General features: G+C 35.2%; 1 protein-coding gene across 9 annotated transcripts in view; it reads left to right on the top strand.

The window, feature by feature from the left end:
- The window catches only part of LRRC7 (leucine rich repeat containing 7), a 533,169-nt gene that overhangs the window by 110,202 nt on the left and 394,976 nt on the right, over nt 1-27,991 (top strand). For 8 of the 9 annotated variants that reach the window (XM_032426318.1, XM_032426311.1, XM_032426345.1 and 5 more), the window contains exon 2: nt 12,719-12,816. In XM_032426318.1, the coding sequence (XP_032282209.1) occupies nt 12,719-12,816 (98 nt within the window). Of the gene's footprint in view, nt 1-12,718; nt 12,817-27,991 lie in introns of those variants that run through there. The other variant, XM_032426327.1, reaches the window with a different exon arrangement.

Below are 27,991 nucleotides of genomic sequence, written 5' to 3'. Positions count from 1 at the left end.
ACAGACAATAAAAAGATGTTAAAATCAGCTAGATAGGAAAGAAAGATTACCTCTCAAAGAAGAGTAGTTAAAGTCATAACTGATTTCTCAACAGCAACAGTGGGGCTGTAAGTTGGAAATTACACCTCTAATGAGCTATAAGTTATCTTTCCACATTTAATTCTTCATTTTATAGAGCTAGCTCTGAAGAAGAGGTACAAAATGCACATGAACAACTGAGGAGTTTAAGATCTCCTGATTCACTTCAAAGAATTTTAAAAGATGAACTTCAGGAAGAAGGATACTTATCAAAGGTAGAATGTTTGAGATGGAATAAAGAATTGTAAAGCAAATATTAAACATGTGGATATATCTAAACATAGAAATCATAATTTCCAAAATAGAAGACAAAAATAAAATGAAAACAAAAAAAACCCTTAATTTGAAAAAACGGAAATAGAAACTCTGTATAAATAGAAAGCACAAAATAAAATTGCAGAAATAAATCCAAATTATTATCAGTAAAATCAGATAAATGCAAATATAATGTTCTAGTTTAAAAACGAATTTGTAAAAAGCTGGATTTAAAATATACAATAGTATTTTCTTTCCAAGAAACATAATTTACATAGAAGCACTCAAAAATTTTAATCCAAAATATGGCAAATGTTATTCTAGGCAATTGCTATCCATGAGAGTTCGTGCAATTATATTATTATCAGATAAACAGATTGTGAGGCAAACAGCCTTATTAGATCTTAAGATCACTACAAAATGGTAGAAGGTTCAATTCATCAGGATGTTATAGCTTCTATATACTCAGTAATATAGACTCAAATTATATAAAACCACAAAAAAGTGACAGAAGTGCAAGAAGAAATAAACAAATTCACCAGCATGTTAGGAAAGTATTCATACGTTTCTCACCAATTAATATATAAGCAAAAATAAAAATCAGCAACATTTGGATAATATACATTCTTTTCAAAGCACATATGGACTTTACAGTCAATAAACAATGAATTCTATAAATAAGTAGATTAAGAGATTATATTGGAAGTTGATAAGCACTAGGTAAAGGAAAAGTACAACAGGGAAGAAGTATTGGTACAGAAGTGAAATATTGGGAGAGCTGCTCAAAGTATGGTATTAAATGTGGTAATTAGGCTAGACATCATTGAAATAGTAACCTCTAAATAAAGACTTGAGCAAGATGAAGGGGTTACAGAGGACGCTGCTGGAGTAAAGGCCTAAGGCAGGAGCATAGTGTATATAGTCAAGTGGATTGACTAAGAGGGGAAGAAAAGGTTATGAGGAGATGTTGAGGCCCCATAACACAAAGGGCCCCATGGGCCATTGTAAGGACTTTGGCTTTTGCTTTGAGTAAAACGGAGTCTTCAGAGTGCTGGGAGCAGTGCAGTGAAAGATATGACTCCTGATTTAAAAAGACTCCCTGGCTGCCAAATTGGAAATAGACCATAGGAAAGCAAGGATTGTACCACAGGGGCTGTGAATGTATGCTGTCCTATTCTTTTAATGGATAATATATTTACATACCCACAGAAGAAGCCAATAGAAGATAAGCAAAAAGAAACCAAGAAAAGCAAACCCCTCAGGCCTTGTAGGGAAAAGACACTGTGAATGAAATGCCCAGTAAGAAGTTCTGAGGTGAAATAGCCATGCACCATGTGATGTGATCCTTTCCTGTGATCCCATAAATTTTTAGAAAAAGCAGAAAGATTTTTTAAATGCTCCTAGAATTAGCACATAATTATGTGATGTCCATCTGAGTAGTTCAGGCTGTTCGGGTACTCACTCAGCCTCAAATAGGAACGTAATTGGGTTTTTCCCAGAAATCTATCTTCCTAAATGAATCATCTTGACTCCTCTTTTTTCGTAAGACATACCACATGTTCCTTTTTTTTTTTTTTTTTTTCATTTTAGTATAAGATACTAAGAGATTGAAAGTGTTAATGCTAAGGGGCGCCTGGGTGGCTCAGTCGTTAAGCGTCTGTCTTTGGCTCAGGTCATGATCCTAGGGTCCTGGGATCAAGCCCTGCATCGGGCTCCCTGTTCGGCAGGAAGCCTGCTTGTCCCTCTCCCACTCCCCTGCTTGTGTTCCTTCTCTCGCTGTCTTTCTGTCAAATAAGTAAATAAAATCTTTATTTTTTTATTATTTTTTAAAGATTTTATTTGTTTATTTGTCAGAGAGAGAGAGCACACAAGCAGGAGGAGCGGCAGGTTGAGGGAGAAGTAGGCTCCCTGCCGAGCAGGGAGCCCGATGCAGGACTCGATCCCGGGACTCTGGGATCATGACCTGAGCCGAAGGCAGACGCTTAATGACTGAGCCACCCAGGCGTCCCAATAAATAAAATCTTTAAAAAAAAAAAAAAAGTAAGTGTTAATGCTTTAAAATATCCTGGAGATTATAAATATGATTCTGGTTATGATGTTATCTGCTTTTGCCATCAATAAGAACATCACCATCAAACAGGACTCACTTGATTAATCATAGCAGTTCATATATTTAAAGAAAATTTTGAGTATCTCCTTTGACTCTGCACCATATGCAACAATTCTAGAGAAATTACTAGGAGAACATTGTCCTCACATTCAAAAATCTCAGTTTAGTGGGGTGCCTGGGTGGCTCAGTCGTTAAGCATCTGCCTTCGGCTCAGGTCATGATCCCAGGGTCCTGGGATCGAGCCCTGCATCGGGCTCCCTGCTCGGCGGGAAGCCTGCTTCTCCCTCTCCCACTCCCCCTGCCTGTGTTCTCTCTCTCGCTGTGTCTCTCTCTATCAAATAAATAAATAAAATCTTTAAAAAAAAAAAAAAAAAAAATCTCAGTTTAGTGACTGTGAACCATCTTCCTGTGGGCCATTAACTGCAATTAAAAGAGATTCATCAGGATTAGGATGAAGAACAGACTGAAGGCAGAAAACTACAGGGAAGAATTTGGGTCTTTATATCCCTCCTTTTAAAGTCTACGATGTCATTTAATTTACATATTATAGTATATGTTTAGATATTTATGCACATTTAGAAAAGAGTAATATTTATTCATGTTTGCCAACTCTCCCCATTTCACTTTGAGAAAGGAATACATGCTTTTCTTGCAAAATAATTACAGCACTTTCACACACATTTTTTTCTGTATCTAAACAACTACCATATGTGATAGTAGGCCCTTCTCTGAGACTTAAATGGGCTCCAGGTGAAAGTGGAATAATCTGAAAATGAGCAGAGCAGTTCCTTCATTTAGGCAGCTGTGCCGGGGTGGGAAGATCAGCAGGAATCAGAAAATCCGGACATGAGTCTGGTTTTGTGCTGGCCTTGGGTAAATGAGTCTCAATTTCTTCATCTGTAAAGTACTAAGCTCACAGGTTCTTTCTGAGGAATAAATAATATATATGAAGATGTCGTATAACCATAGATCACATTAGAGCTGTATAGGGCAAACATTTATTTCTGACACCATTTACTCATTTAATCATTTAAAAAGGAGTATTTAATTTCTGTTGTATTCTGTGAATTGTAGTAGATCCTCACAGATGAGATAACTTCTGCCCTCAAGGATTTTTAGTGGAGGCTGGGGTGATAAGATGTATGTGTAGGACCCTTTATTGGACAGAGACAGAAGATAGTTGGGGAAGTGGGCAAAAACAGAAGGCTTTCCAGAAGAGAGATGGTTCTGTATTCTGGTAGCATTAGTCTTCTCATTTCATAAATGTTGACTCAAGTGTTTTCCTTTTCCTTTAAAGTCAAAGTATGGGGGGAGGAAAAGAGAATGTGGAAAAGGAATCAAACTAGGATTATAAATGTATTAAATGGTAATAATTTCTAGATGGCAGATAATTATATTGTATATCTGGATTTTACCTTATCCAAAATACAAATTTTTTAAGAAATAATTTCCATATGCTCTTAAATTTTAAGAATGATAGGTGATTCAGGTATAATTTGTAATATTATCGTAATCTGAGTGGTAATATTCAAGAATCTAGCCTTTTTGGGTATTTTTTAGTATCAACTTCATCTTTGCATAATTATGTTGATTCAACATTAAGACTTCTTTAAGAATTCTTACCATTTTTAATTGATATATTTCTTCCTCATTGCCAGCTTTCTGTCTTTGCTCTTGAGAGTAAAATATACATCTTTTGAGTATTTTGAATGTATAGATTTATTTCTGATTATGCCTTCTTTGCATTTTTGTCATCCTGTGAATGTCATTCATTTTTGTAGGCAAGTGTTTCTAATAATTTAGCCACTTAATTTATGTAGTTTTAAGGGACTTTTTTAAAAAAATAACTCCCCGAGTCTAGTGAATGTAGTTGATTATCCTTTTGTAATTTTGGTAATGAATATATTCCTAAATCTTGTACGTAATTATTAATTGCTGTAAGGACTTTCACTAAAGGAAGCTTGCTATTCCTTTTACCAACTGAACTTGTCAATAAAATACCTTTGTATAGGTAACAGACTTCAGATACAGTATTATTTTATGTTGGGTAAAAAACACAAAAATAGAAGTAAATCAGTTTAAACTAGAATTTTGTCAATAGTGTGCTTCCTGAATTTATGAGGAGCTTCATTTTTTTTTCCCATTGCTACACATGCTCTTTCCATTAATTTCATAGATGTTTCATGGAACAATTGTCTGCTACGACCTCTATAAGAGCAAATTATATATACCATTCACATTTCTGATTTGTTGTTTACAAAATGTAAACTCTAGATTTTCAAGACATCCATAATAATACCTACCTACTTTGAATTCTATTTCTTTGGAAAAAGGTGAAAACAATATACTATAGTATTTGTCATCCCTTAAATGTATGACAAGGCAATGTAAAAATAAGTTTCTCTTCTCTGAAACTATTGATGATCCCGGCAGTTTTGGTAAATTATCACTGGCCCTTAAACTCAGGCATGTGATACTTTTCCGACTCAACAGTAGGGTGTCTGTCTTTCTGTTCTGTTAAGCATTTTGCTTTCTTTTTAAGCAGTTTAAATGTAGTTAAGAAGTGATTTCATTTCACAATAATCTTGCTCTTTAACTTCAGTTTGTCCTTATTAACTATCATCTCAACATATTTGGCTGAGATAATTGGGTATTGATTATATTTGCACTGTCATTTGCAGTTCATATTGGATCTTTATAAACATTTGAGACTTTTTTTTAAAAAGATTTTATTTATTTATTTGACAGAGAGAGACACAGGGAGAGAGGGAACACAAGCAGGGGGAGTGGGAGAGGGAGAAGCAGGCCTCCCGCAGAGCAGAAGCAGGTCCTGGGATCATGACCTGAGCTGAAGGCAGACGCTTAACGACTGAGCCACCCAGGCACCCTCATTTGAGACTTTTTAATGACTGTTGTTTGCTCAACATGCATGCATAGTTTTAGTCTGGGGTTTGGTTCACTCTGCTGAATTTGGGCTCAACTTCCCTTAAGAGAAACTAGCAGTTCAGTGATAAAGCAAGAGCCCTTCTACTGCTTCTTCAACTCTTCACTTTTTTTCTTGAATTCTAAGCCAAATAAGGATTTCTGAAGCTTGGCTTCACTTGGTGTTACTTGGTTTTAGAACTTTGTGAGGATGGATGGTCACAGAATGCTACCCCCCTATTCTTTTATTCCCCACCTCGGCAGGACTGACTGCTAATCCTTATGTCCAAAAACAATAACAATCTTATTCTTCCTTTTTCCATATGCATGCTTAAGCACAGTTTTATTTTTTTATTTTTTTATTTTTTTTAAAGATTTTATTTATTTATTTGAGAGAGAGAGAGAGAGAGCCCAAGAGGGGGTAGGGTCAGAGGGAGAAGCAGACTCCCTGCTGAGCAGGGAGCCCGATGTAGGACTTGATCCCGGGACTCCGGGATCATGACCTGAGCTGAAGGCAGTCGCTTAACCAACTGAGCCACCCAGGCGCCCCCACAGTTTTATTTTTTAATCCCCATTATTTGTATTTATTTTAGTTTGCCATGAATTCTTACTTGTAAATATTCAATATTTTAAGATTTTTTTTAACATCTATGACTCACATTTTATGAATCCTACCACATGAGACACTAGAAGAAAAAAAAGAATAAATATTTTCTATGCATGGGGGCATTTGAAATGAAGACTGGGATTTGGGAGTCAAAGGAAAAGAGTTCAAGTCCTAACTCCGGCCTTTCTGTGTTACCTTGCATATGTCACTTAATTGCTCAGACTTCCAGTTGTCTCATCTATAAAATAGTGATGTACTAATACCCATTTCAGAATTGTCATGAAAATGAAATGAAATAAATTGTGGGAAAGTATTTTGACAACTGCAGTGCACTGTCGAAGTCTTCGAATGGTTTAGAATCTATGTGAGTAAAGGGCACAAAAACTGACACGGAGACTAATACTAGCTTGGAAATTGCTGGTTACTCTTCCAATGTTTAATAGATATAACATGGAAAATTCAGAAGGCAAGCACTGAGTATATTTGAAGTGGTTGGATTTGTTTCTGAGTGGAACTGGGACTTAAAAATAGGCCTGCAGGGATGGGTAAAATTTGTAATGGAAAAGAACTATCTTCCAAATGTTTCTGTTAAGAAGGAGCAGACTTTATTCATCCATTTATGAAATCATTTGTTAAGTATTTATGGAGTGTTTACTATAGTTTAGGCACTGTGCTAAGGGATACCATGGAAGATGGAGTGGCTATGGAAAGAAAAAGATGTTTAACTTTTGTCACATGATATACATTTTAATCTTCAGATTCTGATGAATTAAAAGGTAGTAACCTCTTTACCACAAAATTACTGGGTGAATTTTCAGATCATAGTCAAGGGCTTTGTACTCCTAACAGAAATGTTCCTTGTACATTCACTGTTAGATTTGAAGGCAACGAATCCTACCATATTACTATATATCTTACTAAGCTTCCTACTCCGGTTGATTGTTATTTTAAATTTAAGGGGTTGTGTTTATTTATAGGTATGGAGCTTATTGTGTCTAATTCTGCTTATAATCAAGTTAAATAAAAGCTCAATGTAAGTCTGATTTTTTTAAATGTCTGCATTTGTTCAAGATGGTTTAATTAAAAATAATTATTAAAACATACTTGAAATGTTTACTTTTTTAGAAATTAAGTCAAGGATATTTATTCTTTATAATTTATTTTATATCTACTTAACTGATTTAAAAAATTCCTTCAGGAGTCTTAGAGATTCTACAGAGCACAACAAAGGGGCTTGCAAATGCTCAATTCATTGCTTGTGCACTGAACTTCATTTAGGGGCTTATCTAAGTTGTCTCTTTTTCAAGTAAACCCATTAAGCACTACATTTTTCCAGTTTGGGTTGTACTCACAAAGCAGCAAATATAGTGAAGGCTCAATGAGAAGGGAAAAATTAGCCTCAGTATGTTTGGTATCTTGTGAGCAAAACAAGTTGATTTTACTTCTAAATCCAGTTCTTTTAAAAATGTCACGATTAAATCATTCCCCTCCCCCACACTAGTTGGGGCACCTGGTTCTGCTGAGGAAAGTCCCCACAGAGCAGCATCACACTAAGGAGAGCAGCTCCCTATCCTTAGGCCCTGGAGCAAAAGGAATCAGGGATCATCCACCCTGCTCTCTGGTGTCTGGTAGCCTTGGTAGCAGGTGGAGAGTACAGTTGTGAGAGGCTATTGTTGAGTGCAAGACAATGGCTTACTAGGAAAGTGTCAGGAGGTGCCAGTGAATGACTGAGGGGAAGGACGTGGGTTGGGGGTTGAGGAAACAACAGCAATATGTGGAAGGTCACTCATTAGTTCAACTACCTGGGTCACACCCAGTGACCCCAGAACATACAGTTTCCTTCATGGCAGGATTAGGAGAGATAGGTTTATTCATTCATTCAAACAACATGTAATTCACGAATGCCAAACACCATGCTAACTTCTTCACTCTACTGATAAAGTGGAGAATAAAATCAACATCTTCTCTGTCTTCATGGGACTTAGAGTACAGGAGGAATGCAGACATTAAATAGAAATTCTGGAAGACTAATATATAATTGCTACTTGTGATAAATGTTATGATGGGAAACTCCAGGGTGTAGGGTGGAGCCATATTTTGGGACCTCATTAGATTAAGGTGTCAGAGTGATCCCTTATTATCTCAAAAAGTAATATTATAATGAAGACTGGAAGGATGATTAAGAATTATTCAGCTAGAGTAGGAGGAGGACTCATTTGAGTCAAAAGGAGCATTATATGTAGAGGCCCAGAGAGAGGAATGAATTTTAAGTGTATATTCAAGGCACTTAGATGTACCAGGGGCAGAGCTCCATAGTTAAAAACCACAGTTGCATGAAAAACTGTGTTTCTGCAAAGAGGCTCCTAGGAGGTCACTGTGACCCAATTCTACATTGAGGAGTTAAGTTATTCATTTGTCTCTAAAGACCCTCGTATGGAACACTTTTCCAAAACTTTACTTCCCTGCTCTTGTTGACTAATTCAGAATTCTTCTGTGGAGAATCGTATCTTTACCAGTCATGTGCTAAATGGAGACTTCTAGCCATGCTGTTCCTACTACTGTAGTCACATGCAGTTATTGAAATTGAAATGTAAATAAATTAAACTCAATAAAATTTCAAAAATCACAAAGTCAGTTCCTCAATCACACCAGCCACATTTTAAATGTTCAATAATTGAATATGGCTAGTAGCTACTGGATCAGACAACCCAGATATTGAACATTTCCATCACCACAGAAAGTTCTACCTGTACAGTTCACACAGTAGCTAATAGCCTGGGCTCTTGAGTCAGACAGACACGGATTTAAATCCTGGTTTTTGTACTTACTGAAACTCAGGTTAACCATGGATAAAATAAGAATGACATAGATAGTGTACATATAAAGAATTTGACATAGCACCTGGCACATAATAGGCATTTTAGAAATACTTATACCTGATAGCTCTATTCTCTTAACTCAATACCTTGTCCTCCAGTGACTCAGTTGTTCTTTCTCTTTCTCCTCCACCCAGGGTAAATTCATTCAACCATATTTGCACCCACGCTTCACTTCCTTTCTTAACTAGTCATACTCCCAACCCAATCCACAATTCTAGATTAATCCAAACTTGTTCTCTCATCCAGCTGAGTCTGCCAAACCTTGTTGGAAGAAATCATTTCACTGTTGAGATTATCAGTCTTATCAGTTGGCAGCCTCCTGGTTCATTGGGTAGACTACCAGAGTACTTGGCCAGCCTTTGACAACACCTCTTTGGCTAATCTTTTCATTTTTGATAGCACCTGTCCTAATTGCATTCTCTTCACCTTTGTATCAGCAAGTGACTATATCCTGGAATGAATTCACTGAACTTCCCTCTCCTGTATCTCCAAGCGTATAGTTTTTATTTGTAGGGGTTCCCAAATGCCAGAATTGGGATCAATGTAAGGCTACTTCAGAAGTATTTGATTAGTGTTAAAAAGTACATCTACTTGGACCAGACTCCTGCCTACTGGATGAAAATCTTTAGTACTGGGAATGGCAGAATTTGTACTTGTTTAAGGCTCCTCAGGTGATTTTATGACCTAAGTTTGGAAGACACCACCGAGAGAGTTGTAGACACCTTTACTCATAACCTCTGATTGCTTTTTCATGCTCTTTAATATTAATGTGGCGGCCTGTATTTCCTCCCAGCAGTTGACATGTAGGCTGCACTTTTCAGAGCTCTTCAATGGGTTGTCAGAGCATCTGTCTTGCCTGTGGTCATCACTCTTAATCTCTCCTTGCTGGCACTGTTAACACACTCCCACTGGTGGCTTGCCAAGTTTGAAAGTAGTGAGAATAGCTCCTTTGCTGTGTCCTGGCTGTGCTCCAAAACTTCATTTTTGGTCTTTTTGTCTGACCATTTAATGCAAACTGTGGATCATAGATGACACTGGTGGGAAGAGTTCAAGCAGTCAGGACTGTAATCTCAGGAAGATGAAAGTCACACAGTTATGTAATAGTTTGGACATGAACATTGCTCTGTAAAATTCTAATTTAATTCGAAGTGTGTTTTCTCCTGGGCATAATGTTTAGCATTCCAGGGAAAAAAGAACGTTCAACGCTGTTTTAAATTTTTTTCATCTATTAGTGTGTTGTATATATAACTTATAGTGAGTTTCTTTGGCCCTAGTTATCTTTTTGGTGGTTCTCAAAGGCTTAAAATGTCACTGATAGGTACAGCATTGGTGGTATAGTGTTGAACATAGCTGCCTTCTAAAGTGTCATTGATAGAAGGGAACTTTTCAGTGAAACTAGCTAAATGGTCAAAAATCAACATGTAATTAGCGAATAGCCTTATATAAAAATATATAGATTTGTGTAGTATTATATTTATATAAATATCTAACATGTATACTATTTATATATAGGTATAGATTAATATAAATATTATTGAATTTAAGAAGAATTTCCTCATTAGGGGTGCCTGGGTGGCTCAGTTAAGTGTTTGACTCTTGATTTCGGCTTAGGTCATGATCTCAGTATTGTGAAATTGAGCCCTGCAACCAGCTCTGCTCAGCAGGGAGTCTGCTTGAGATTCTCTCTCTCTCTCCCTCTCCCATAGCCCCTCCCCCTGCTCACACTGTCTCTGTCAAATAAATATTTTAAAAAAAGAAGAATTTCATCATTAATTATTCATTACACAGTAGAATCTCAAGTATCAGTCTCCTAATGGAATTATAATAATCAAAAACTCATGGAAACAATAGATTAAGAAACAATAAGAAAAAGATGAAAAGTCAGAGAATCTTGATTAAATCTCAGTTGAGCCTTTTATTTAATGTGTGGCCATGAACAGGTCACTGAACATTTCTGAGCCTTAGTTTCCTCATCTTCAAAATGATCTTTCAGGAGTTTGTGTAAAGACAAAATGTAATAAATGATAAATGCTAATACATTATAAAATATATTTATTGTTGTTGCTAAAGTCAAAGGGCACTATACAATTGTGAAATATCTTCTAAATTCTCTAAGAAAGAATACATTATGTAACACTTTAATTAATTCATGAGGATAACTCCCTTTAACCATCTTAGTATCCTTGAAAGATTAACATATAGTAAATCTTAAATCTTATTAAATAAAATGAAGTATACTTTATTAAGTCCTTTATTTCTGAAAATTGGCAATTCATGTGCATGGATGTTTTGTGTTTTTCTAATAACCAGAGCATTTATTTAGCCAGAATTTTTTTTTCTCACACTGCTGTCTGTTCTTTTCCTTTATTGAATAAAGGCCAGTTTTCATACTTTCTAACATACCGGACATTTAAAATTTTAGTATATGATTTCATTTTTATTTGAGATAATTATGATAAATAATAGCTACATTTGTTGAACTCTCAAATTGTGATGGACACAATGTAAAGCATTTTACGTGTATTAACATATTTGATCCTCATAACAGTCCTATGAAATGGCTTATGTTTTCCCCATTTGCTGATGAAAAAATTAAGGGAAAAAAGTAGGTATCATTCTATAAAATCATCCTTTAAAAGACAAAATGGGAGTTTGAACCTAGGCAGTCTGATTCTAGAACCTAGACTCATCATATTTAAGCCATACTTCACTGCATGTGATCTCCTGCAGATCTGCTTGTGAGTGTTCTCAGAATGCAAGCTTTGGGCACCACAATTCCTGTGGGAGTTGATTTGCAGATATTTGATTCCAATAGCAACCATATAAGTAAAATTCTCCTGGAGTCCTAGTAGTGCTTTCTAACTTGTTATATGAAAACAAACATAGTTACATGGAATCAATTTCACATCATCAGTAGTCAGAAATAAAAAGGAAAAATAATAAATAATAAAAAGTTTCCTTTTTGTATTTCTGACTACTCTCAGTAGTTTTTAGGTTATCAAAATGAGTAGATTATGTATTGGTGGCACAAAACTGTAAAGTTTACTGAAACCAAAAAATACCACAAAGAATGTACTATAAAATATACTAACTCAAGGGGTACCTGGGTGGCTCAGTCGTTAAGCATCTGCCTTTGGCTCAGGTCATGATCCTGGCGTCCTGGGATCGAGCCCCACATCAGGCTCCCTGATCCACGGGAAGCCTGCTTCTCCCTCTCCCACTGCCCCTGCTTGTGTTCCCTCTCTCACTGTGTCTCTCTCTGTCAAATAAATAAATAAAATCTTTAAAAAAAAAATATGCTAACTCAAGTTGCATTTGATCCATTTATTGTTATTTTCTAGTTGTCAACATTGCTATGGTGTCAGCATCGCTAATGTTGATAGTAACTGAGCTTTATTACACTGGGGATTAGGGCTTCAACATATGAATTTCGGGATGGGGGACACAGACACAAACATTCAGTTCGTAACAATCTCTAATTGGAGAATGAGCATATGAATTTTGTCCATGTGGTGTTTTTAACTTTTTTTTTTTAATTTAGAACTCCTTCTCATGGAACACTACATCAAAAACTAATGATGTAATGTATGGTGATTAACATAACATAATAAAAAAAAAATAAGAGAGAGAGAGAGAGAGAGAGACAAACTTAAAAAAAAAAAAATTAGAACTCCTTGGAAAAGTCACTCTCCAGTTTACCACATTCCCTGCCACTCTTACTGTCTTATTCCTTGCTAGATACTGAATAGTGTTATCTACTGAACCTCAGTGGGTTCCTGAATTATTGACTCTTGATATAGACCATTTAAAGAGTCAAAATTTATCAAGATTTTGGTATTAAAATTTAGTTTTGGTTCTCTCTTACAGGATGGAGAATCTAATAAGGGGAAGGAATCCCCCACAATATCAGAGAAGTCCTTGTAAAGAAGTTCGTGCAGCACTTCGGAAGAGGCCTGAAGAAGAGTGTAAGTATGTTTAATAGGATTAAGATATGCTCTAGATAGATTTTGGTGAGTAACATTTAAAATAAAGGATTAACTTTTAAGTGATTAGTCACATGATAGAAGTACTTAATAAATATTTGTTGAATTAAATGGAATTTATTTTTTAAAAACATATGACTAAATGATACCTGGATTCAGACACTAGGAACATTGTTTTCTTAAGTGTTTCTCTTGTACTTCAAGATGTTCTACTGATAATTGAGGTCCATGTTCAAATAAGGTTGGAAAATGCCACATAATCTACCATATCTTCCTACCATGAATATTAATGTTTCTGAGGAGTCCTGAAGTAAAAGAAACTTTTGAAATGTGTTTAAAATCAATAGATTCCACTTTCATTTGACCATAACACTCTTTCAACATTTTTTTTTTAACCTGAGAACTCTGAAAACCACTGCATTAGACTGAAGAATAAATATTTAATGGTAAACATAAAGCCATGGGTCAAAAAGAAACATTTGATTAATCAAATTTAGGAGAAGATTTTGAAAGATGGAAGTCATATATCTTACCATAAAGTCATTTTACTCCATCTGCAAATCAGTAAATATTAGAATATGTAATTGTCTACCAGGACTTTATTTTAATATTTCTAGTCTGTAGCATTATTGGAGACATTTGACATAATATCTGTATTTTAAGTTTATAAGATGACCAATAATACTAACTTTCCTCATGCTGTTTGCAAATAATTATCTTCAGGGAACTAAATCACATTCTATTATGGCAAAAATGTATGTGAATTTTGCCCTTTTACAGAAACTTACATTTTATAAGGATAGAGTTAATGCAGTGGGTTTATTGGCATATATAGCTTAATAGACTTTTAAGATTATATTGGCATTTTACATTAGTTTGACGCACACCGTTCTGAGTAAAGACAAAGTACATTAAAGCTGGGCACACTCATGACAAGTAGAGTGTTTTCATTCTATTTTGTTTTATTACAAAGTTAATAAACAACCTGATTATCATCTATGTCATTCAATATAGTGTTAGTTTTTTCTTTTTATTTTTAACGTTGGTTTTCTTTTAATTAATAGATTTACAGCTTCTAACACTATAAACAATACCCAGTTAAAACTAAAATTTGAAAATGAAGATTGAGTTCTGGGTATCATAAAACTAAAACTATAAGATGCAGACTCTTGCACAAAAGTACTGCTTTTTTATTGGATTCATAGGGAAGCTCTGGGATTTCTCCTCTATGCTGATTTAACACAATAGCTTAGTCTCTGGTATACTTCTTCAGATTTTATTTTAAAACTTATAAGGGATTTTTGTGAATAAATCTGTCATTGATTCTCTCAGAATTGCTATTTAATATAGATAAAGTGATTTTTTAAAACTGAGTTAGTCTAGGCTGGAGGTTGACCACTGGGTCCATTGACCAAATCCAGCCTGACACCTGTTTCTGTAAATAAAATTTTATTGAAACATAGCCATCTCTTATTTGTTTAGGTATTGTGTATGTCTGCTTTCATATTACAGAGGAAAAGTTGAATGGTTATGACAGAGACTATATGGCCCAGAAGGCTAAAAGTATTTACCTGATTCTTTACAGGAAAGGGTTTAAGCCAAGTTCTGGGCCATTGGTTCTCAAAGTGTGCTCTTCAGATCAGCCACAGTAGCAGCATCTAGGAACTTGTTAGAAATGCAAATTTTAAGAGCTGTAACCCATATCTACTGAATCAAGACCTCTGAGAGCTGGGTGCAGTAATCTATGTAAACCCTGCAGGACATTCTGATGCAAGCTTAAATTTGAAAACCTCTAGCCTAAGTCAAATAACTGACTGCAGATGATACTAAATCACCATGGATACAAAAGACTAATAAAGGTAGGCATATTTTAGAGTTAAGTCTTATTGCTGTTTAATTAAGGTACATAACATAACTGATGCTGGTATTATAACAAGCAAGTCCTCATGAACTGGACTGTGGCAGTCAGGGCAATTTATCAAATATCATTATAAGAACTCAGTTGCATTGACTAAATTATTGAACATGGAAAGACATAATGAGAAATAAGAAACTTATAAAATGTTATTCTCTTTCAGAGAAGTCTTCATTATCCCTTGTTAGTATAATGAGCAGTTCCTCTTGCCTTGTTACAGACCAGTGTTAATTCCCTAAGTAAGAAGCCTCTTTTTCAGAACGGAAGCAGCATATCACATTAGTTAATTAAGACATTAATTTTAGAGTCACACAGAGGGTTTATTCTCTAATGTGACACTTGATGTGACCAGCTGCAGGAAACAGGGTATTATTTTTTTAATCTAAGACTCCATTACTTATCTGAAAAATGAGGATAATGATTGAGTCTGCCTTGTAGGGTTGTTTTGAGAATTAAAGGAAGATATTTATATGGAGATATTGCAGGTTTGGTTCCAGACAATGGAAATACCATAAAGAAAATATTGCCATAAAATGAATCAAATGAACTTTTTTGCTTTTCTAGTGCATATTAAAAGTTATGTTTATACTATACTGTAGTCTGTCAAGTGTGCAATAACATTATGTTTAACAAAGTGATGTACATACCCTAATAAAAAATACTTTGTTGTTAAAAAATGCAAACTGTCATCTGAACTTTCAGTGAGTTGTAATCTTTTTGCTGGTGGAAGATCTTGTCTCAATGTTGATGACTGCTGACTGGTCAGGGTGTTGGTTGCTGAAGGTTGGAGTGGCCATGGAAATTTCTTAAAATAAGACGACAAAAAATTTTGCCACATTGATTGACTTTTCTTTTCACGAACCATTTCTCTGTAGCCTGCAATGCTGTTTGATAGCATTTTACCCACAGTAGAACTTATTTCAAAATTGCAGTCAGTCCTCTCAAACCCTACTGCTGCTTTATCAACTAACTTTATGTAATATTCTAAATCCTTTGTTGTCATTTCAACAGTCTCCACAGCATCTTCACCAGTAGATTCCATCTCAAAAAACCATGCTCTTAGCTCATCCTAAGAAGCAACTTCTTATCTGTTAAGGTGTGATCATGAGATTGCAGCAATTCAGTCACATCCTCAAGCGCCATTTCTAATTCTAATGCTCTTGCTGTTTCCACCATATCTGCAGTTACTTCCTCCACTGAAGGCTTGAATCCCTCAAAGTCATCCATGAGGGCTAGAATGAACTTCTTCCAAACTCCTGTTAAAGTTGACATTTTGACCTCTTCCCTTGAATCACAAATTTTCTTAATGGCATCTAGAATGTTGAATCCTCTCCAGAGGTTTTCAATTGACTTTGCCCAGATCCATCAGAGAAATCACTACCGATGGCAGCTATAATCTTACAAAATGTATTTTCTAAGTAATTAAACTTTAAAGTCTAAATGATTCCTCGATCCACGGACTGTAGCATGAATGTTGTGTTAGCAGGCATCAAGACAACATGAATCTTATTCTTAATCTATATCTACATCTATATAGCTTAATCTATATAGCTCATCAGAGATCTTCAGTGACTAAGTGTATTGTCAATGAGCAGTGATATTTTGAAAGGAATTTTTTTTCTAAGCAGTAGTTCTCAACAGTGGGCTTAAAATATCCAGTAAACTGTGCTATAAAATGATGTGCTGTCATCCAGGCTTTGTTCCATTTATACAGCATAGGCAGAGTAGGTTTAGCATAATTCTTCTAGGACTTTTGGAATGGTCATTGAGCATTGATTTCAACTTAAAAGTCACCAGCTGCATTAGTCCCTAACAGGAGAATCAACCTGTTCTTTGAAGCTTTGAAGCCAGGCATTGACTTCTCCTCTCTAGCCAGGAAAGCCCTACATGGCATCTTCTTCCAATAGAAGGCTGTTTCAGGGGCACCTGGATGGCTCATTAGGTTAAGCTTTGACTCTTGATTTCGGCTCAGGTCTTGATCTCAGGGTCCTGAGATCTAGACACTCGTTGGGCTCTGCACTCAGCACAGAGTCTGCTTGTCCCTCTCCCTCTGCTCCTCCCCCTGCTCTCTCTCTCTCTCTCAAATAAATGAACAAAATCTTCCAAAAAAAAAAAAAAAAAAAAAAGGCTGTTTTATCCACATTAAAAATCTGTTGTTTAGTTTAGCCACCTTCATTAGTTATTTTAGCTAGATCTTCTGGGTAACTTGCTACAGTTCTACGTCAGTACTTATTGCTTCACCTTGCACTTTTATATTATGAAAACAGCTTCTTTCCTTAAGCCTCATGTACCAACCTCTGCTAGCTTCAGACTTTTCTTCTGCAGCTTCCTCACCTCTCTCAGCCTTCATAGACTTGAAGAGAGTTAGGGCCTGGCTCTGGATTAGGCTTTGGCTTAAGGGAATGTTGGGGCTGGTTTGATCTATCCAAACCATGAAAACTTTATCCATATCAGCAATTAGGGTACTTTCTTATCATTCATGTGTTCACTGGAATAACACTTTTAATTTCCTTCAAGAACTTTTCCTTTGCATTTACAACCTAGCTTACTGTTTGGCACCAGAGGCCTAGCTTTCAGCCTATCTTGGCTTTTCGCATTCCTTCCTCATTGAGCTTAATTATTTCTAGCCTTTGATCTAAAATGAGAGACATAGGATTCTTCTGTTCACTTAAACACCTAGAGGCTATGACAGGGTTATTAACTGACCTGATTTCAATATTGTTGTATCTCAGGGAATAGGGAAGCCTGGGGAGAGAGAAAGATGGTGGTTGGCGAAGCAGTCAGAACATGTACAGTTACTGAGTAAACTTGCTATACTATATGGACAGTTTGTGGCTCCCGGAAACAATTATAATAGCAACATCAAAGAGCACTGATCTCAGATAACCATAACAGATATAATAGTAATGAAAAAGTTTGAAATACTGTGAGAATTACCAAAATGTGACAGACGTGAAATGAGCAAATATTGTTTGAAAGATGATGCAGATAGACTAGCTTGACACAAACCTTTAATTTGTAAAAATGCAATTATCTGTGAAGCATAATAAAATGAAGTGCAATAAGATGAGGGATGCCCGCAGCAAGTACTTGGTATGGAACCTGGTCCATAGCGACTTTCCTTTTCTTTCTTCTACCTTTCTTTTCACTTGTTATTATTGTTCTTCTTATTCCAAAGTAAGTATTTGTGTGAAGATAATAAATCATGTTTCTGATCACAGAAATGGAAATTAGTAGAAGTTACCACCACTATTTTTAAAAACAACAATGCATAGCAAGCAACAGGTTGTACACAAATGACATAAATCTGAAGTTATTGCAATAGTGTTAGATAGTAATTCATGTTAGGTAGTAATTTTCTCATACAATGGCATGGTTCTTTCTTTGTTATTCTACAAATTCCATGTGGGATCTTGACCAAGACTTACTGGGTCAATTCCCATGGAAAGCTGCCACCTTAGAAAACCATCATAGAAAGCCAAATGGTAGTGGCTTCCCTTTACTGAGCATTGGAATAGTAAAACTTCACTCCTTCAGATGCAAGGAGAGAACTCTTTCATTTGGAGATATTACATACAGAAGATTTTTGCTAAGTAGCATAATTCATCCTGCTCTCTTTTATAATCTTATACTTTTCTGCAGTATTTTCAATGTGAAGATCAACATTAGGTCACCAGACATAGCTCTTAACCAATTAGTTCATGTGAATTATATCTTGCTATTCTACACCTAGCATAGTCAAATTTTCGGTAAAAATAAATTGCTTCCTATAAAAGACAGACTTTGAAACATACTCAAGTTACATCCCATTAAAAAAAACAAATATATAAATTTTGTCCTCCAAACCACAGCCCCATTCAGCTATAACACTACATTCTTGTTTAATTCCTAGGTAAGCCTCTGTAAAGAGTCATCTACTATCTCCAACTCACTCCTCCAAACCCATGGAATCTGGACTGAAACAGCTTTCATTCAGACCACCAAAAATCGTTTTGTGTTGCTATTATTTGTTTTCTATTGCCATGTAACAAATTATACAAACTTAGTGGCTAAGACAGCACTCATTTATTATCTTGCAGTTTCTGTGGTTTGGTAGTCCAGGCTGGGTTTAGCCAGGTTCTCTGCTTCAGGATCTTACCAGGTGAAGTCTCATCATGGGCTCAATTGAGGAAACATCTATTTCTGAGCTTACTCGGGCTGTTGGAAGAATTTGTTTCCTTATGGTTTTATGACCCAAAACCCTGCTTTTTGCTGACTTCTAGCTGGAGGCCACCTTTAGGTGTTAGAGGCCTCCTACAGTTCCTTTGCTATATGTACATTCTCAATATGGCTGCTAACTTCATTGAGACAATAAGGAGACCCTGTCCTCAGGGAAGGCTCTGTCCATGTTTTAAGGGCTTTCAGCTGATTGAACCAGGCTCACTCAAGAAAATCTACTTTCATTTAATTCACAATCAACTGATTTGGGGCCTTACCTGCACCATTACCTTTTCCATATTTTGTTGGCTAAATGCAAGTCATAGATCCATCCCCCATCCAAGGAGAGGGGATTATACAGGACTTGAGCATTTGAGGGTATGATGATCATGGGCCATCTTAGAATTCTGCCTTCCACTTGCTAAATCCACCAGGCAATTTTTGTAATGCTCTTTTCATTTAAATCCTGAGCAAGAATCAATACTGTTGATTATTTCTTCCTTTTGAAAATCTTCTAATTTTTTGGCTATCATAATATAATAATCTTCTGATTTTCCTCCATCTCTCTGGTTATTCTTTTGCATCTTCAACTTGTTCTTTCCAGCCATTACATATTAAAATTTCTGAATACTGTTTGAAGTCTTCTTCTTCCAAATATATTCATTCCATGAACAATCTCATTACACCCACAGCATCAGTTATTCCTATAATCAGATGTCTCACAAATTGATACCTCCAACCCAGACTTCTCTCCATATATTCAAATATCTACTTGATACATCATCTTGGTTGTCTTAAAAGTACCTCAAAGTCTTCAAATCCATGTTCTTTTCCTCAAACCTGAACATCTTCCACTGTTTCTTTTTTTCCTTTTTTTGTCTGAATGTTATACGTTCTTAACCATCCAAGTTTGAAAGACACAAAACTAGGAGTGATTTTTCATATCTTCTCCTTTTCCTCTTATATCCACCATAATCTCAAGGCTTCTTAATTTTACCTTCTGAAAATGTTATGAATCTGTTCACAAATCATCTCCTCTGCAAAGATTTTAAGATTCTTCCAGATACTCCTATAAGTTGTGTTCCTACATAGTGTTCTGAAAACCTTTCATTTTAAAATGATCCTATGGCTTTCCATTGTTCATTCAAAAAAGACAAAAGCCTTACTATAGTTTATAGCACCTTAAAGAGTCTAACTTGTACCCACCCCTTCAGCTTCATCTCATACTCTATTCCCTTACTCTGTATTCCAACTACATGGGCTTTCTTTTAATTCCTGAACATATTCACTAATAGAGGAACAGAATATACGTACTTTTAAATGATATGGAATCACAGAACAACAAGAATGACAAAAATTACCCTAAAAGGAAGAGTATACTTCTGTAAAATATTGAATGTAGAAACAAAAAAAAATTAGAAAGTTGTATGAAATTTTTAATAATCACAAGAAGATGAATACTCTATAAAATAATGGCAAAGTAAACAATAAGGAAAAAATGGCATCTTTTTCCAAAAAGCAAAAGAAATAAAAATCAACATTGATGAGAAGAGGTATTACAAAAAACTTAAACATGAAAAGCAGACAAAATCTTCACTGGAGTCAGTCAAAGAAGAATTAACATTGTAAAAATATAAGACATTTGAAGAACAAATATAGAAAACCCATGAATACAAAGGAAATATGACCAAAACAAAAAGAGGTAAAGGGGAATAATGACAAATGTGGAGAAATAAAAAAGTGGGAATCCAACCTAAGATTTACAATTTGTTCTGAGAAAGAAATCAAACTGATTCAAAGGAAAAAATCATCAAAGACTTACTTGAATATACTTCAAGGTAGTAAAAATATGTGACCGCATATTAAAATGTCTTACAGTGTACTATACAATCGCTTAAATGAGATCTGCATCCAGACACATCCAGACAAACATTTTTAAATTACACTATCAGCTTTTTGACAAGTAAGATATCTGTCTTATTTACCATTACATCAGCAACACATAGTGTAATGCCTGGAACTTGGGAGATATTTAACAAATATTTCAGAAGAGTGAAGAAATTAATTACTTAACTTTTAAAATAAAAGTGCACCATAGGAATCTGCTTGAAAGAAAGAAAAAGAGGGGAAGAAGAGAGAAAGAATTAGAAACAGAGAAACAGAGAGAGAGAAATGAAGGACGTGAGGAAGGAGGAAAGGAAGGGAGGGAGGAAGGAAGAATGGAAGGACAATTTTTTTATTTTAAAACAGATGTCATGAACTCATTTTCCTTGTTCTTTCCTTCACAATGCAACTGAATACCCTGAAAATTATTCAATGGACCATGATGAAAGGACTCTGAAAGCTCAAAAGAAGAAGGCAAACTGGCTGGGACTTCAGTAATTGAGGAAAGAAAACATTGTGTATTATTTTGGTATTTCTTTTTATCCATATATCCCTGGATTGGGCACAAGAGATAACTGAAAACTGGCACTGTCAAAAGACACTGATCATCATCATCATCATCAAGAAAAGCCTGCTCTTCCAGTCCAAAGGAATGGGACAGGAGAGGCCCAATAGATACCTTGTAGAGAGCCCTAACCTTTATTCTAAAATCCCAGTTGACAGGCAGTTTAATCCACCTGCAGTAACAGATCAGTAAGGCCCCATCCATCCAACCCTACTTTCCCTGGCACACAGACCTATCCAGTACTAACAATGGTGTCAGTGAAACCCTGTGTCTCCCTATCTTCCACCCAGTGGCATAAGAAGACCCAGACCCAGTAGTTTCCGTGCCTTCCCAGAAAGCAACTCAGTACATTAGGGAGCCCAGAAAGGCACTTTCACTCTGGCAGATATCACCAGTAGGGTTTGAGCAATAGCCCAATAGTGCCAGAAGAATAAAGCAGACCAGAATAGCATTAGCATTACAAGGAATTAGAAAACTGTCATTGTAACTAAAGCCTACAAAAGTAGGCCAGAATCTATATGCTCATCTAAACAGGATAAGTGCCTGGTAAAAGTAGAAGATTCTTATAGGTTCAAGAGTCTCCTAATGTAATAACCAAAATGTCCAAGATACAATTGAAAATTGTATTATACCAATAGTATTATTATGTATTTGTAAGACAAAAATGATATTGGGGCATCTGGGTGGCCCAGTGGTTAAGCATCTGCCTTCGGTTCAGGTCATGATCTCCAGGTCCTGGGATAGAGCCTGCATCGGGCTCCCTGCTTAGCAGGGAGTCTGCTTCTCCCTCTCCCTCTCCCCCCAACTCATGCTCTCTTTCTCGCTCTCTCTCTCTCTCAAATAAATAAATAAAATCTTTAAAAAAAGATAAAAATGGTATTATATCATTCTACCAGAACTAAGGAAAACCATAATCTGAATGAGAAATGACAATTATCTGACACCAATACTAAAATGAATCAGATGTTGGAATAATCTGACAAGGAATTGAAGCAGGCATTACAAAAATGCTTCAATAAACAATTACATAATCCCTTGACACAAGTGAAAAAAATTGAAAATTGCAGCAAAGAAGTAAAAGTTATTAAAAAATGGAAATTATATAACTGAAGAATTTAAAGACCAAAATAAAAATCTTGCTGAATAGACTTAAGAGTAGAGTGAAAATGGCCAAGAATAGAGTAAGTGAGCAGGAGGACAGATTATTCAAATTTACTCAATCTAAACAACAAAGAGAATAATAGACTTAAGAAAAATGAACAGAATTTCAAGAATTTTGTAAAAATAACAAAAGATCTAATATTATCATTAGCGTCTCAGAAAGAGAAGAGAAAGAGCATTTGAAAAAAAGTATTTGAAGAAGTATTAGTTGTAAACATCCCCAAATTGGTAAAAGACATAAATTTAGATATTCTGGAGGCTAGATGAACTCCTAATATGATAAACCCTAAAATATCTCCAACAAGATATGTCATAATTAAACTTCTGAAAACTAAAGATAGAGAAGAAAATCTTATAAACAGCCAGAGAGAAATAAAGACCTAGCCCTTTACCTACAAAGGAACAGAAATTCAAGTAATGGTGAAAGAGAACAATAGAATGGATAGAAATAGAACTAAACATAATAGGACTTTTTTTTTAATCTTGTATTTTATAGTTGAAGCAAAAATTATAACAAAACTTGATAATGTACCCAATATATGTAGAAGAAATAATTAAGATAAGTACATATATAAAGTGGGGAGAGTAAAGGGACCTAAATGTAAGTAAGGTTTCTCTACTTCACTTTAAGTGGTAATGATATTGAACCCAGTAGATTGTGGGAAGTTACATAAGTATGTTTTAATATCCAGAGCAACCACTAAGAAAATTATACAATATGATATACTCAAAAAATTATAAATAATTAAAAATAAATTACAAACTATAAATAAATAAAAAATGAGCTAAGAAATATCCAAATAACCCACAGGAAGACAAGAAAAAAGAAACAGAGGAATGAGAAACCAAAGGAACAAACAGAAAATAATAAAATGGCAGACTTAAGCCTTAGGATATCAATAATTGCATTAATTATAAAGGGTGTAAATGCTTCAATTAAAAGGCAGATCTTGTCAGATTAAAGGCAAGGATAAAGGATGAAAAGGCAAGACATCATGTGCAGCCTATAAAAATTTATTTAAATGTAAAGATGCAAGAAGATTAAATATAAAAGAATAAAAAAGTAGATATATCACACTATGTAAATGAAAGCTAGAGTGACTGTATTTATATCAGGAAAATTAAGTTCAAAGTAAAACATAATAAAGAAAGTCATTCCATAATGATAAAAGGGTCAGTTCATCAAGAGAATATACCAATCTTCAATTTATTTTTTACAAATTTATATTTTCTTAGGCTTTCCCTATAACTTTAAGCTATATATACTTCCTCTTTAGTTTAGCTTTGTTATAATTTTTTTGTTGTTTTGTTTTTTAAAGATTTTATTTATGTATTTGACAGAGAGAGACACACCGAGAGAGGGAACACAAGCAGGGGGAGTGGGAGAGGGAGAAGCAGGCTTCCTGACGAGCCGGTATCCCCATGTGGGGCTCGATCCCAGGACCCCAGGATCATGACCCGAGCCGAAGGCAGACGCTCAATGACTGAGCCACCCAGGCACCCCATAATGTTTTTTTGTTTTTTTTTAACAATTTAGTTTCTAATAGCTAAGAAACTCTTGGTAGCATAGTTATGATTGTGACCTGCTTAAAAAAGACACTATTGTTGGATGACTGGGTGGCTCAGTTGATTAAGTGTCTGCCCTTGGCTCAGGTCCTGATCTCGGGATCCTGGGATCCAGCTCCCTGCTCAGGGGGGAGCCTACTTCTCCCTCTCCCTCTGCCGCTCTCTTGCTCTCTTTCAAATAAATACCTAAAATCTTTTTAAAAATCACTTGTTTTTATATAGAGAAATATTTATGAAGGTGTAATCTTTCCTCAGAATTAAGCTGAGTCAATATTATGGAAACTAAAATTCCACAAAGCTTATCTATTGAGTTTCTGAATAATAAGAAAAATTTACTGAAGAGGTTCCTTTTCTATCTGACCTTTTTATAGAATTTAAATTCCTAATAACATAATTCTATCCTTATGGCAATGATATTATACTTTGCATTGCAAACAATATATTTGATATTATCAGGAGATAACACTTAAAATTATATTGTTTTCAAATAACTGAATGCTACTTTTCCAAATGTCAAAATATTCTTCTATTAACCAGTTTGGTGAAAATCATGATTAGTCATGTTCTTGCCTTCATGTTAGAAATTATTGAACGTGATTTAACCTTCTCCTGATGATTCAAGGACAGTTTTATAAACACCCATTACTGTAAAGTGTGGTAATAGAATTCCATCTGTGCTTCCCTCCATATCAAGTTGTCAGCTGTCACTTTTGCTGTGATTATTCTTGCTTTTAAGCTATCCCTTTTTTTTTGACATAGTGTTTCCTGTTTTAGTTTTTCTTCAGAAACGTGATAAACCACCCTTGTTAAGAATTATAAAATAAATAAGTGTTAATGAATCAAGGATTGAAAACTAATCAAGCCTTGGATGACGTATGATAAACAAGATAAAGAACTATGGAACATTAAATGCAGAAGTGGGATGCTTTATTTTAAAAGATCCTGAGGTTACCCTTTCTCTACGTGACCTCATTTCAGGTCTGTACTAGATCCCTTTACCAGGTTGTTGCAGTGACTCAGCTGTGATGTTGGTGACCTGGTGCTACTGTCATTTCACTCATTTGGTTAGGGACTTACGCATTGGGGGATGGAGACGAAATCTAATGAAGATCATATCCAATAAAGATATCTAATGAAATCCTCAGGCTATACACTTATAGAACTTCAAATATGCATAACAATGGAATGGACAATGTACAAAGGAAGAATTATTGTCTTTTCCTGGACTTCTCTTTATGCTAGAAAACTTCCAGGAAGCTCCTGGAAAATGTTCCCTATCATTTCACTGGCCTAAATCATGTTATATCTCTATCCGTGTACCATTACTTTATTCCAGGAAAATGCTATGCACTCCTTAGCTTAGGACTATTATACTGCACCAATAACTTTAAAGAGTTGATTTAGTACATCAAAAACTGATGATGTAATGTATGGTGATTAACATAACAATAAAAAATTTTAAAAAAGTAATCTTAGATAATATATTTGCCACTTGGCCTATCATACAATTATTCAACACTATATCCCATACTATTGCTTGTAGTATGTATTTGTCTATATTCACTCAGCTATCCTAAAAGATTTTAAGGTTGGGAAAGGGAATAAGGGATAGAAGAGATGTTACCTGAGCGATCAGGAATCTGGGCATTGATATTAAAGGCATATAATTCAGTGCCTTCTTTTCCTACCCAAGCCCTATAGTTTGTGGGTAGTATGTATTGCTATTATCTTCAGCTTTTCCTTTAATTTTCTTAAACATTCAGTTTCCTTCTGATTTGGAATGAGACCCACTTCTTCATCTCCCTTTCAAGCTTAAATAATTATTAGTCACATTTTATAGATGAGGCTTTAGAACCTCAGACATGTTAAGTAATGTATACAATGTCACACATCTAGTAAGTGCCAATGCTGGAATACAAACTTAAATTTGACTCCAAAAACCATCTCGTTTCTTCTGTTCCATTCTATATAACTCGTCCTCATTTTAGTTCTTCAGGATTCACCTTCTGCTTAATCCTTGAAATTTTTTAAGCGTAAAATATCATACAAAGAAATGCATATAACATATTTGTACGTTTAAAGAATTATAAATTAGCATTCATGTACCTAAAATATCAGAGTTGCTGAATTGCATATTCCTACCCACCTCTGATTATCTCTTTTTGTTCAGTAACTCCATTCCAGGAGACTAGTTTTCCCTATGCTTCATTGCTTAGGTCCATCTTTAAGTTGAACATTTAAGTCTTACAACAAAGCCAATAATGTATACGATTTTAGTAGAAGACGACTCAAGAGAAACAAGTGGTCAGTGATTTCTCATTGGCTAGGAAACCTTACTAAATGTTACACTTTGCATTAATATCTTAGATTGTGATTACACAGTGCCATAATAAAAACTGAAGTTACACCCAGTTGAATTTTATCATCACAACTGAAATTAATACATGTTATTGACTAATTATTTTGACATGATGTAAAAATAAGATTAAAGGGAGATTAGAATAAATTTGATTCACAGCCTGAACATTCTTAGACTTATTAGAAAATTGAAATCAGGTTCATGCAAACTTAGTATAGAGTTGATGTATTTTAGAGAGCTTTCAAAGTTTTAATAGAAATCCAGGCAAATAACTTAAAAAAATATGTCTTAAGCTCTTCTCTGGAAAGTCCATAGGTTTAAGTCAGCTTGCTTAGTTATCTCTACAAACAGCTTCCTCCAAGATTCTACTCAGGATACAATTTTAGAAAAGAGTCTCAACACTTATTTTTGTAGCACCTCTGGCTTAGCATATCATTCACTTGTGTTAAGGCTTGAACCTCTACTGCACTTCTTTCAAAATGCAAATTCCTCTGAGGAGAAACTCCAGTCAAATAATAAAACTCTTTAATATAAAAGTGATTTTAGATCACTGACCTCAAGAATTAGAAGGAATCAAACATCAAGAGATCTTTGGATGCCCAGGAAAAAAAGGAAAGTTTAGAAAACAAATACATAGATGAGGAGTTTGAAAAACAAACTTGACCTGCTACATATTTTTGCTAAGAGTTGGTTCTGTTATCTGGTGAAAGTATTTTTCACTAAAATTTCAGCCCTTTCTACAACCTTCCTCTCATTTCAGAGGTGACCACCCTGCTAATTCATTCCTCCTTACGAAAGCTTCTCTTCTTCTCCTTGGCAGAGGGCAGGACCTCCCTTCTATCTGTCCCTGGGACACTTTGTACAGATTGTTAATGCAGTGCTTAGAGCACAGTATTTTATCCCGTTGCTTGCATGTCTATTTCCTCACCATTGGATTATAAGTAGCTTAAGGCAAGCAGACACATCTTATTCATCTATTATTAGCATTAAGCACAATATTTGATATATAGTCATTACTCCAATAAAAATTTACAAAAAAGGAATGAATTGTAAAATATACAATTTGATTCATGTCATGACACTAGAGTTTAAAGGCATCCAATAAATAACTTCTGTATTCTAGAACAATTTTGGAACCAATTCAGATATTGACAAAATGTCAGAGATCAAGCATCAGGTTTTTTTTTTATTACTTTTAAATGCTAGATTGGGGGACATAGCTAAGATGTTTGGCAACAATAGTCTACTTCATACTACACTCCAGATGTATGCATACTTATTTACTCAGCCACAGCAGTAAGGAAAAATCGCAGGCTTCTTCATATGGGGAATTTCTTTCACAGAATTTATAGCACTGAGGAACAGATCAGGGTAGCATATCTCCTGAAGCAGCTTCATCTCAAAGAAAGATGGAGGAATGAACTGAACTACACATACCTAGTTCTACTTCAAAATTTATGAATCAAGTAAATTGCTGCACTTCCTAAAAAGAGTTAGAAATGAAAAAGAG

The sequence above is a fragment of the Phoca vitulina genome, unplaced genomic scaffold (assembly GCF_004348235.1).
Source record: "Phoca vitulina isolate PV1807 unplaced genomic scaffold, GSC_HSeal_1.0 scaffold2, whole genome shotgun sequence".
NCBI classification, from domain to species: Eukaryota; Metazoa; Chordata; class Mammalia; order Carnivora; family Phocidae; genus Phoca; species Phoca vitulina.
The sequence above is the reverse complement of the archived record's forward strand: the minus strand, read 5'-3'. Positions and strand labels throughout refer to the sequence as shown.